Source organism: Schistocerca americana, chromosome 5, assembly GCF_021461395.2.
Source record: "Schistocerca americana isolate TAMUIC-IGC-003095 chromosome 5, iqSchAmer2.1, whole genome shotgun sequence".
In the NCBI taxonomy this organism is placed as follows: Eukaryota; Metazoa; Arthropoda; class Insecta; order Orthoptera; family Acrididae; genus Schistocerca; species Schistocerca americana.
Window position 1 is genome coordinate 243,615,135 of NC_060123.1, and position 12,844 is coordinate 243,627,978.

Below are 12,844 nucleotides of genomic sequence, written 5' to 3' on the forward strand. Positions count from 1 at the left end.
TGTCTAATACTGTCAGAATTCCAAAGATTGTACTCCAGTCAAAGTATCATAGAGTTTCTCTAACTCTACAAATGCTATAAATGTAGGTTTTGCTTTCTTTAGTCTATCTTATAAGGTAAGTCATAGAGTCAGTATTAACTTAGGTGTTCCTACAGTTTTCCAGAACCCAAACTGATTATCAGTAGGTCAGATTCTACCAGTCTTTCCATACCTTTTTAAGTATAGTATTTTGCAACCACGACTTATTAAACTTATGTTTTCATAATATTTACATATTTTAGCAGCTGCATTCTTTGAAGTTGGGATTATTACATTCTTTTGTAAGTATGAGAGTTTTTAATTTGTCTCACATATCTTGCATACCAGGTGGAACAGTTTTGTCATGGTACATTCTCCCAAGGACCTCAATGAGTCTGAGGGAATTTCACCTACCCCAGGGACTGTGTTTCAACTTAGCTCTTTCAAAGCTCTGTCAAAAATAGACAATCAACAGTAAAGCAAATATTTAAGAATGAAAGTAATTAAAAGAATATTTTTATTTGTACATTTTATACAAAGTCACTGATGGGGAAAATCTGTCCCAGATCTACCAGAAGATATGCACACAAAAATAACACTCTGCAGTTGAGTTAAGAAAAATAAGTTACGACTGTTTTAACTTTATCACTTTCAATGCTGTACAGTCCTCCTGACAGTTAAAACTACAAGCATGACAGTTATCTGATATGTGCAAATTTTCAGTTAACAATACAGGCCAGGAATTTATCAGCTATCTTCTATTTCCTGTTGGCTGTCCGTAAAGATGAATCTTACCGACTTTTTTACTCTTACATGGTGATGCCTATCATATTTCCTTTCTGTTCTCCATGTCTCTGAAGGACTTATTGATGTATCTATTTTCTCTAACTGATTTTCAACCTTTATCACAGTATTTGACATGGAAGAATCCTGCCAGAAATTTTCACCATCACTAATCATCAGAAGTGATTTCAGCTTTGCCACAGTGTTACTCAAGAGATTAACATTTTCTTCAACATCTTTGTTTACTGTATCTCTAAACAGCTGTTTTAAATTGGATACAGCTTGATCAATCTGTTGCAAATTGTTGCTTACATCTTCAAAGACGTCATAATTACTGCTGCCAGCTGAAACAGAAATTAAAAATAAAATGAAAGAATTATTGTTAAACACAATATTCAGCTGCTTCACTTTTACTTTGGAAGCCACCTAAAAAGTTTTCATCTCTTCAATAGCATTTCACTATTTTGCTAGAAATATTCATACTTAACCTTCTTCAACTATTGTCTTCATTCATTCATGTACCCTAGTGCATTCAAATCTCATAATATTATTTGCATACCTTCATGGTTTGTACTAAACCAGAGGTGTCCAACCTGCAACCCGCATGCTGCCGAAAGCAAGTACCAATGCGGCCCAATAAGTCACATGATCAGGAGAGAAAAAAAAATTACATTTATGTAAAGTTACAATGAATTGAATATTTTCAATCTGAAACTCACACCACATGGTATTGTTCTCTCATTGGTCCAACTCCCCCCCCCCCCCCCCTCCCCCAGCAGTTATTGTTAGTGTTAAGTATATTATGTGCGGCCAAAAATACTCATCTTCTTCCTGTGAGGTCCAGGCATACTAAAAGGTTGGACACCCCTGCACCATATGTTACTGATGAGCTTACAGTACATTACTAAAAGTTCTGAAACACTTCAATAAATGTCAGTACTGACAGTACAAGACAAATAGAATGAAGTGGCACTATTTTTACAAGGGATGTTTCATAAATAATTCACACGGTGGTATTACTGTGTGTTGTTTGATGCAACACTGATGAAAATCAAGTCATACGTAGCTGGGAGCTTGAGGAAGAAGCACTTGTTTTTGTTTTCTTGCTGTGTACTCTAACATAAAATTGACAAGACGTAGAAATGGACCCTGCAAGGGTCTCGGGTACTGTGACTGTTGAAGATCAGAGGTCGTACATCAAGATCGAAACTTTATGCGGCAAAAACCTGACAGAAATCCACAGTGTGTTAAGTAGAGTTTGTGATGAGTTTAGAGTGGACCACCGAACATTTTCAAACATTGGGTTAATCATTTTCATGGTGGCCGTATGAGCATACACAATAATTCAAGACCCAAAAAGGTCAAAACTGTCAACAGATGAACGAAGTGTGAGACTTGTGGCATATGTTGCAGAAGATCGCAATGTGGCTTGTGAGGAATTCTCTGAAGCCACAGGAATTCCTCCATCAGTATTCCATATTCTGAATAATGACTTTTAGAAAAGAAAAATTTCTGCGAGATGGGTCCCACACGTTTTGACTGCTGAAAAGAAGCAGAAAGCTCTGAAGTGGATTAGAGATGTTGGTATGGTGTGTACAGCAGCAAGGTCTTCAGTGTCCGCCCAAAAACCGATTGAGATGAGTGTTGGTAAAATACACAAAGCAGGAAGATAAAATAGCACAGAAAACAAAGGTAACAAAGAAGGCAATCCTGAGAAAGAATCCCATAGGGCCTTGCTGCCTAATGCCGGTTACAAAAAAGCCTTTCCAGTGGAGTCTGAGCAATGGTATGCTAGGCGGGTGTGTATAGAATGGACAGTATTTTATACGCCTGGTGCATCGTAAGTAACCATCGCCTGATGTGAAGTGGCGGTTCACCAACCTCGGCACAGGTGTTTGGTATGGGGCTTGTTCTGAATGCCCCAGTGGACAAACGAATCCCTTCAAAATTTAAAATGAAACGAGAACAGTTAAAAAGAACACATACAGACTTCCAGAATGAAATTTTCACTCTGCAGTGGAGTGTGTGCTGATATGAAACTTCCTGGCAGATTAAAACTATGTGCCGGACCGAGACTCAAACTCGGGACCTTTGCCTTTCGCAGGCAAATGCTCTACCAACTGAGCTATCCAAGCACGACTCACGTCCTGTCCTCACAGCTTTAATTCCACCAGGTAGAGCACTTGCCTGCAAAAGGCAGAAGTCCCGAGTTCGAGTCCCAGTCTGGCACACAGTTTTAATCTGCCAGGAAGTTTCACACACAGACTTCTCAGTGGAAAACTTAAAACCACTCTTCTGCCCCCATTCATACAAATGTCAAAGAGTTGGTTGCAACTGATATGTTGTCACTGCGAGGCTTGAAGAAGAGCAAAACACAGAGCAGTCAGCCACAAACAAAGAACACTGGACAGGACTTTTCACTATGGATGTAATGCTATTAACAACTATGGCAAAGAGAGTCACACTTAAAACACTACCTTGATTGACACCATTCTCCTACTCAAAGCGATCAGACAGGACATCACCGACTCAGTATCTAAAATATCATGGTGAGAGGAAGGACTGAATAAAAATGGGAAGACAATCACGGAAACCCCATTCGTGAAGCTGCTAAATGATAAGATGTCTCCAAGTAGCATCATAACGGGGACACACTGAAAGTGATAAGGAGGTGCCTGGATTCTAAGGTCCAGGTAAAGCAGAGGTTGACCATCCGCTCCAAGGTCTTTCCTACACAACTAGTGAGGCCAAAACTACAGCTTCTAAGAGAGAAATTAAAATTGCCTCATGCCACAAGTTGGGAAAGTGACCTGATGCCCAAACAGCATTAAAAAGTGCGAGGAAGATATCTTTGTTTCACCTTTTGAGGTGCCACAGCATGCTGTAATGGATTCTGTCATGACCAGGGGATGTGTCACGAGCTGCAGACAATGCAGAATCCAGCTCCCACATGGAGAATGGGCAGTAGTAATCTTCATCAGATATGGACCAGAAGTCAAAACTGCACCTCTCAGCAACTGCTCTATGTTGCTGGAAACCTGGATCCTGACTGGTGGTTGCTGTAACTGTGGTAAAATAGGCTATCATCATCTGGGCAATGTCCCTTGGATTTGTTTAGATAGTGCTGTTCCCCATCACAGCAGCCAAGAGGCACCTCCCTCCTCTCCCAGAAATTTTCCTGACATTCTCCCATACAACAGAACTCTTCATAGAACTATTAATGATGTTCAGGAACTGTTGCCACGACCTCTTATTGCTCTCTCAAGTAATTTGGCGACACTTTGCCCTCACCACCTGATAGACTGCAAAATTCTCTCTATTTGGCTGACACTTGAACCAACCCAGAGCTGCACGCCTAGTCCTGACTCCAGAATGGGATTTGTCACTCCACCAAGGAACAGGTTGCCTCTTCTGTCGTCCCGTGGTCTGTGGAATGGATGCTGCGGCGATGTGGTGGATCACTTTGGTAATGTGATCCCCCCATGCCTCGACATTGGCACAATGTTCAAACTGGGTATAAAGTGTCCAGTCTGCTCTACCGAGCACCCATCGCGGTGGTTTCCTTTAGAATTCCTCTCCATCTGGCAGATGAATCCAGATCGGAAAGTGATCACTTCCGTACAAGTCATCGACCACTTCCAATTGAGCAGTGTGAGCATGAGCTGGGGAACAAAGTGAGAGACCAATGACAGAACGACCCAGTTGCTGTGCAGAAATGTCTGCTCTGTCCTGTATTTAGCAAGTACACACATGATGACACGAGAAGCCTCTCAATTGCTTTACATCTGTGGCAGGTAGTTGCAGAGCTCCAAAGCACATTGTGTGCATTAAAATCATCACAGAGGATGAAAGGGGAGGGGAGGGGGGGGGGGGGGTGAGCTTAGGTAATAAGGTTGGTTAGAGCCTTTTCATTGAGCATATCACATGGGGGCAAGTAAAGGGAACAAATTGTCAATGGATGATGTATGTGCAACTGATATGGCAACTACTTGAAAGTCGTCGTGAGAGAGAGTGAGGTGAGGAGTGGTAGTCAGTACTAATGAAAACACCTAAGCCTTTTCTTCTCCACTCAGGTCATCCTTTTTGTGTAGGATACAGCCTCTTAGCTCAGGGGTGTACGATTGATGGAAATTAGTCTCCTGAAGACACAGACACAGTGGTCTATCTTCAGATAAGAGACGAGTTCCTCCACATGCATCTTGAACCCCTTTAAGCTCCACTGTAGGATGGGAGCCATTTCATCAAAGTGGTTTTAATTTACTGCTACCTTTGCACTGAGGAGGTGAAACACTTTTAGAATGAGGGCGAGTGGAGGGGCTGCCTGGATCGAAGGCATCTAACTCCTATGATTTCCTCCTCATCAGTCAGACAGGTAAGAATGATGTCTGATGGCATTTGAGACAGCTTTCGTTACGAACGTCATGAGCCTTTCCCTGTACCCTGTCCCTTCGAAGATAAGAGGGGAAAGGGGGAGCTGAGAGGCACTCTGCTTTTCTCATACCTTCTGGATGCTCACTGTGGAACTGTTGCTGGTCTCTCCTGGCACAGCTGCCCTGGATTGCTTTGTTCCGAGTCTTCTCCCCTTCACATGTACACATGCAAGTACAGGTGCATGTGGTGGATCCAGGCACACCAGACATCGTCTGCTTAGAAGTGTCCCCCTTGGGAAGGCTTCTGCACCATGGAAGAATATGAGGCAGCAAAGACAGGGGGATTTCATTGTATTATATTTATTTTTGGCTTTGGCATAGTGGGTCCTCTTGTTCACTTTTATTTCCTGTAATTTATGTTCCTCAGCAAAGTCAGGGCAGTCTTGGCTCCAGACTGGGTGGTGCCCACAGCTGCTGACGTAGATTGCTGGAGCAGTCAGTCCCAATGTCATGAGCGGCTTTTCTGCGCTTCCCACAGATTGCTTCACCTCTGCAACTCATGGTTGAATGGCCGAAATGCTGGCATTTATAGCACTGCATAGGATTTGGAACGTAAGGCCAAACATCAAGTCGAAGGAGCCCTGTCATAATATGTTCAGGTAGTGTTGGAGATTTGAATGTGACTGTCTCTTTAGTTTCTCCGTTATTCCTTCGTGTTTGTTGTTCCACATCAATTATCCCCTGGGATGCCCATTCTTGCTTTAGTTCTGCTATCTTGATGTCCTTGATGTCTCGGCATGTGACAATGCCCCTACTGGAGTTGAGAGAGATGTGCATCTCAATAGTGATATCATATTCACACAGTTTCTGAAATTTCTGAAGAAGTTCCACATGCTTTGACCTGTTAGTTTCAACCAACAATGAGCCATTATGAAGTCATTTTATAGATTTTGAGGTGCCAGTAAGGCCTTCCAAACCCTTGTATATATAGACGGGGGACACTTTTTCAAATGTTGCCTCCTTCCTCTTTATCACCAGAAACACATTGTTATACATGACTCCATGTGCCCTGTTACTGAAGCCTAAAGTATTCTTACTATCAGGAGAACTAGCCTCTCTCATTCTCTCGTATAAATGGGTGTGAATACTCCCAGGCAGTAAACTCTTCACACTGGGAGGAGAAGAAGACGATTTCCAGGGTTCCATCTTGGCCCCACGAGCAGCCTAAGGAAACAAGGGTCTACTCAGACAGACCCCCATCTGCCTGAGTACGCCTTATGCAACTGAGGTGTGGCAGGTTCCCCTGTGGTTGCCCGCTAACGACTTTTCCACCTCAACAGCCATGCATCCCATCAGTGCACAGCACATCTTGAGATTGAGGTGTTTTTTTATAGCAGTTTTTACTATTCTCACGATCCGAGCAGTCTAGCCAGTATCTCCATTCCCTGAGACACACAATGTACCACCGCCGTGCTGCATGGTGGTCGCTGATGCACGCCCAGAGCTTATGGTGAAAGGGGGCTCGTGGCTCTTACCAGTCCCCAGCTGAGGAACCCAGGGGTTGTCAAGCCTGTACCCAGCACACAAATGCTGAGCCCCTGAGGGCAGAAACATTTGGACAATGCAAACTTGCTAAAACAACGATTCGACCATGAAGGTCAAGGATTCTTCTGTCAAATTGTTGCTATTGACGAAAAATGCATCAGAGACTGTGAACCAGCGTTGAAATCACAATCCGGTGAGTGAAGAGCTTCAGATTATCCATGTCCAAAGACAGTTTCGAAATGCTCAATCAAATGATGATTTTTGCTTATGATCACCCAGGAATCATCACGACATAAGAGCCCCATGTTGAAAAAGTGTCACAGCAGTGTATTATTGTAACTTCATGCAAAATGTGCAGAAAAATGTACAAAACCCAACCTCAGTTGCCCGAGGCTGGGCCACTCATTCTCCCAATGACAATGGTCGCCACCATATCGGCAATGTTGTAGCCCCAAAACTGTGTGAATATGGATGGAAAGTGTTGCCACATCCACCACCATTAATTGAGCCATTTGTCAGATGAACAGAAGTGGAGTCCTGGACAGAATAATAGTCTCTCCAAGACATTGGGATGCAGTCACAGAAAAGTAGGGACACTATACTGAAGAACAGTAAAAGGATATTGAAAAGAAAAAAATAAATGTGTGTGTGTGTGTTCTTCCTCACATCACCGCAACAGCATGAGATTTTATTAACTGTCCCTTGTATAAGCTATTAAAAATATTTCTCAAGTAGTAAAGGAGTTTTGCTATTTGGGGAGCAAAATAACTGATGATGGTCGAAGTAGAGAGGATATAAAATGTAGACTGGCAATGACAAGGAAAGAGTTTCTGAAGAAGAGAAATTTGTTAACATCGAGCATAGATTTAAGTGTCAGGAAGTCGTTTCTGAAAGTATTTGTATGGAGTGTAGCCATGTATGGAAGTGAAACATGGACGATAACCAGTTTGGACAAGAAGAGAATAGAAGCTTTCGAAATGTGGTGCTACAGAAGAATGCTGAAGATAAGGTGGGTAGATCACGTAACTAATGAGGAGGTATTGAATAGGATTGGGGAGAAGAGAAGTTTGTGGCACAACTTGACAGGAAGAAGGGACTGGTTGGTAGGACATGTTCTGAGGCATCAAGGGATCACAAATCTAGCATTGGAGGGCAGCATGGTGGGTAAAAATCGTAGAGGGAGACCGAGAGATGAATACACTAAGCAGATTCAGAAGGATGTAGGCTGCAGTAGGTACTGGGAGATGAAGAAGCTTGCACAGGATAGAGTAGCATGGAGAGCTGCATCAAACCAGTCTCAGGACTGAAAACCACAACAACAACAACAACAACAACAACAACTCTCCTGTTCTAGAGAACTTTAAATTTCCACTATGGAGAATGCACTGCAAGTTCATAGGCCCTTATCAGATATAGTTCTACCTGAACAAAGAGGATATAAAAGTCTCCATCTTCAGAGAGTATTGTGGAGGCTGGAAGCATATCTCTGGTGTGTCAACAGAGAACACTAATTAATCATAAATGCACACAATGCAGAACTGGCAAGCAAGTGATATAAAAGTGCAATGAAAATAAAACTCCATTTCACATGAGTGGCTGTTCCTAAGTAGTTCACAAAATGATTGCACATCTGTGTGTACAAAAAAATACATTCTGCTGAAACTAAAACTGAGGAAGTAATAGGGTCGTAGACCAAAATGCTATCATCAGAGTTGCAACAATTCAACAGACAACTTTGACACATTTTATGATTTTTTTACAAACCTACATTGTGTATGTTTGGAACATTAAATATTTTTAATGATGAAGACTTGAGCACCTGATGACTTAAGGCAGAGCTCAACATTTGTTGTAAATCATAACAATTCCTGTTTCCTATGTGTCGTATAAGAGTGGTTACCCATCTTTGGCTGTCCAGGTAAACTTTTCTGTCTCAAACTACATTCGTTCCACCTCTAGGTATCTTGCTTTTAAGTTCCTTTTTGAGCCATTCTCTTGAACCTTTTGGTAAAAGGGAGTTATTTTCTCATTTCTGCTGGTGAAATCTGTGAAGGCTTGGTGTCTCAAGGTACAGTACTCCCGGGTACGAACTTAGAGCGATCAACATTTTCTAGTTTTTCTCCCTCCAGAATATTGTTCACATGCAACCTTTGTCTGTTGACAGACCTCACAATTGTTTTTGGGTGGCAGATTTTTAAGATAAACTGCTTCAGTTGGTGGTTCCACTTAGTTAATTTCTGTTGTACCTCTGCTTCCCCACATCGCCACAGCTTGTGATTTTATTTTCATTATCATTACTGTGATGAACATCACAGCAATGAATAGGAGTGGAGACAATACGTTACTCTGTTTCACTCCTATATTATATCAAACCAGTGAGAGAAACCATCTCCTATCTGAACCCATGTTCCTGCTCACCATAATATTCCCTCAATTTGTCTCTTGGCAAGCTGCCATATGCCTTTTCTAAATCTAGGAAGACAAAGATATCTCTTCCTTTCTCCCAGTGTTTTTCCATTATCATTCCAACAGAAAAAAAGGTCATTGCTCTGTTATTTCCACACCGATACAATACTTTCTGAAGGTGTGGTTCAATTACCTTTCTTAAACAGCTTTCAGTAATTTTCTTCATCAACTTTAAGTCCATGGGACAAGAGTGAAATTCCTCGATATTTGCCACTGCTTCCTGATTTGATGATAGATACAATGATTCCAACTGTCCAATGTATCGGGACTTTCAATTCTATCCAAATTGTGCATACCATTACACGACTGTTTCCTTTTGGTAAGCACATATATGCAGGCTGCTTTACATAGTGAACCTACAGTGTATGTTCTCCTCCAGCAGAACTATGCATACCATGGCTCTAGTTATATTATTTACAGGTGACTGGGTAAGGAAAAGGTAGGCTGTAGGGTAATTCTCTCTCTTTGCCTGGTATCACACTATTGGATTTCTTTTTGTAGACTACAACAAGCCCTGTTCAGATAGTTCCACTTGCTCAGCCCAGCCATATAAATGTCACTACACTCGTGAAACCTGCATGACCTGCCTATGCCATCCAGTGCTGTGTGAAAGGAAGACAACATTCCATTCTGGAGTGTTTGTTGTAGACAAATTGTTTCTGCTAAAGCTGTGAGAGTTTAAAACAATGTCAACTATGGATACTGCATAACACAAACGGAGACATGTGGAAAGTTTGGACACTTTCAATCAGACAATGCAATTCAGAATCCAGAAAAATGCAAAAAGTAACTCGACAGATTTTAAAGTTCAGCCTGATGAATTCCAAGCTAATGCTGAGTCCTTACTTGGAACACAGAAGATACTATTCTGAAAAATTTTCTATACGCAAGAGGAACTGGAAAGTAACTTTTTTTTTTGTTGCCACAGGAGAATCCTTTTAGATCAGGCTGTTGCAGCGTAAGTGCAACCCTTTGGGCAGAGACGGGCAAAGAGCTGATGTGCGGGCAGTCAGTTGGGCGACTGTAGCCCGTGCAACTTTATGCCCTCACCAAGTGCTTGCGGCCGAGAATGGCCAAACGGGCCACGCATGTAATAGAACGTGCATGAATGCAATGGAATAGGGCCACATGATCAGTGGCCTGTAGTATGTATACCATGCATACTGGTGAAGCTACTGGTGCTAGAAAGCATCCGAGGGTTGGAACAGTCTTCCTTAGATCAGTAAAAGACATACAGAATATCAAAATGCACTGTCACAATGAAAAAATGCGTGATGTGGAGTGGTGTGTATATCTGTGTCTTCTTACCAGCAAATGATGCTCGCAACTAAAAGTTACACAAGAAAATGCCAAATATAATGGCACAGGTATTGTGCTGGGGTGTTTTTAATTTGCATGTGGTTAGGGACAACTTGTGTCTGGCATGGGATGGTGACTGCAGCGACAGGAAATAAATATTCCTTGAATCTCAGGCCTGTCTTGGAGATGCATGGATTTCCAAATCATAGGTATATGAACAATGGTAACTTATTACCAGAAAAGTAAAAAGAACTATCATTGTCATTCATATTCTGGGGGCTGAACCAAGACGATAATGTAATATGTGTTGATGTATGCAACAATGATGAGAATACAGAAGAGGCTAACTGAACAGGGTTCTCATGACTTATTATGTAGAAATGTGGTGGAGCTGTTCTGATTTTACAGCAACTATACTGACTGACATAAATTGCAACACCAAAAAATAATTAATATAGAGTAATCATATTTTGGGAATACATTTGTCTAGGTAACATATGTAAGTGATTAGCATTGCAAGATCACAGCTAAATGTGCACAAGATAAGCTATAGCAAATGTGAAATGCCAGTACATTAATAACTAGTGTAACTGCCAGACTGAGGAATGCAAGCATGCAAACATGCATGCATTGTGTTGTACGGGTGCTGGATGTCTGTTTCTGAAATGAGTTCCATGCCTATTGCACTTGGGCAGTCAATCCAGAGGTGGTTAATACTTTTTGTGGATGACGCTGGAGTAGTTGTCCAATGCTGTCCCTTATGTTCATGACTGTAGACATATCTTGGGATCGAGCGAGCCAAAGCAACATGTTGACGCACTGTAGAGCATGTTGGGTTACAACAGCAGTATGTGGACAAGCATTATCCTGTTCAGGAGGGGAGGGGGGACGTCTTGGGATGCTGCTCATGAATGGCAGCCCAACAGGCTGAATAGCCAATTTGACACACACATTTGCAGTAAGGGTTCTTGCGATAAGCGCAAGAGTGCTCCAGCTGTCATACAAAATTGAACTGCATACCATAACTCAATGTGTAGGCCCAGAATGTTTAGCACACAGACAGGTTGGTTGCAAGTCCTCAACTGGACTTCTCTTAACTGACACACAGCCATCACTGGCACTGATAAAGAACCAGCTTTTATCAGACATCAACCCTGCATTCCAATGATCTCCCACTTGACACTACTGAAGACGCAAAAGGTGGTGGTTTGGAGTCAGTGGAAGGCATGCTAGAGGGATCCTAGCTCTGAGCTGTCCTCAAAGAAGAAATTGATCTGTAACAGTTCGTTGTCTCACTGGTGCCAACTGCTGCGCAAATTGCTGCTGAAGATGCAGTATGATGCATCAGAGCCATACACTGAACACGATGTCTTTCCTTCTCGGTAGTACCAGGTGAGTATCCGGAGCCCAGTCTTCTTGCAACTGTACATTCTCATGGCCACTGCCGCCAGCGATCTTGTACAGTGGCTACATTCCTGCAAAGTCTTTCTGCATTATCACAGATGGAACACCCAGCTTCTCGTAGTCTTATTAAGCAAGTCTTATTAAGCCAGTAGAGTCAGTGTCATCGTAACTGCCGTCTGCTTCACGTCTGCTGTGCAGCGAGCTACCTTCATTTAAGTATTAACTGTATTTTTCTTACTTGTCACTTCTTCTTCCGTGTGCATTTGCTTTTAGGAAGCTTTAATTGTCGAGTGCTATTAATAGTTCCACAGATTTCGTGTTTGTTTTGAATACAGTCAGAGAGAGTCCCTTTAGTCAAGTGCTAGTCAGTAGTGCTAGTGTTTGTTTGCAATACAGTCCAGAGACAGGTAGTGCTATTTTCATTGTTTTCTACAAGAAGTGCCTAGCAACCACAGTTTAGTGAATAAACAGCCGCCTTTAGTGAATTAGCAGTCTAGTTAAAGGTTGATTAACTCTCTTCAGTAAATTGATACCTTAGGATGGATAGGATGTGTGACAGCTGTGTACGGATGCAGGAGGAGCTGGCCACTGTTCGCGAACAGCTGAGTGTGTTGATGGCCGCGGTCAGCCGTCTTCAGGCTGCTGCCTCGGAGTGTAGCGGCAGTGGGGAGTCTGGTGCGTCGCAAGGTACACCCCAGGTGTTACATGCTTCACCCACTGTCCCTGCTGTCGAGACATCTTCGCGTGTACCGGGCGCGGTTGGGCCACCCTCTCCCCAAGGGGAGTGGCGGGTTCAGCGGCGTTCGCGGCGCACGAGGCAGAGGGTCAATGTGGAGGCTGGCCGTGTGGCATAGCCCGCTCTGCCTGTGAGTGGACATGTGGCTGCTTCTTCAGCAAGGTCCGAGCAGGCACACGGGGGGAGGGGTTTGTTAGTTATTGGGAGCTCCAACGTTAGGCGG

At 42.8% G+C, this 12,844-nt stretch overlaps 1 protein-coding gene across 1 annotated transcript in view; it reads right to left on the bottom strand.

The window, feature by feature from the left end:
- Nucleotides 1–504: 504 nt before the first annotated feature.
- Nucleotides 505–12,844, bottom strand: part of LOC124616718 (kinesin-like protein KIF14) — a 250,548-nt gene continuing 238,208 nt past the window's right edge. Inside the window, exon 17 of the mRNA XM_047145078.1 lies at nt 505–1,145. Within this exon, the coding sequence (XP_047001034.1) occupies nt 766–1,145 (380 nt within the window). The 3' untranslated portion in view covers nt 505–765. The remainder of the gene's footprint in view (nt 1,146–12,844) is intronic.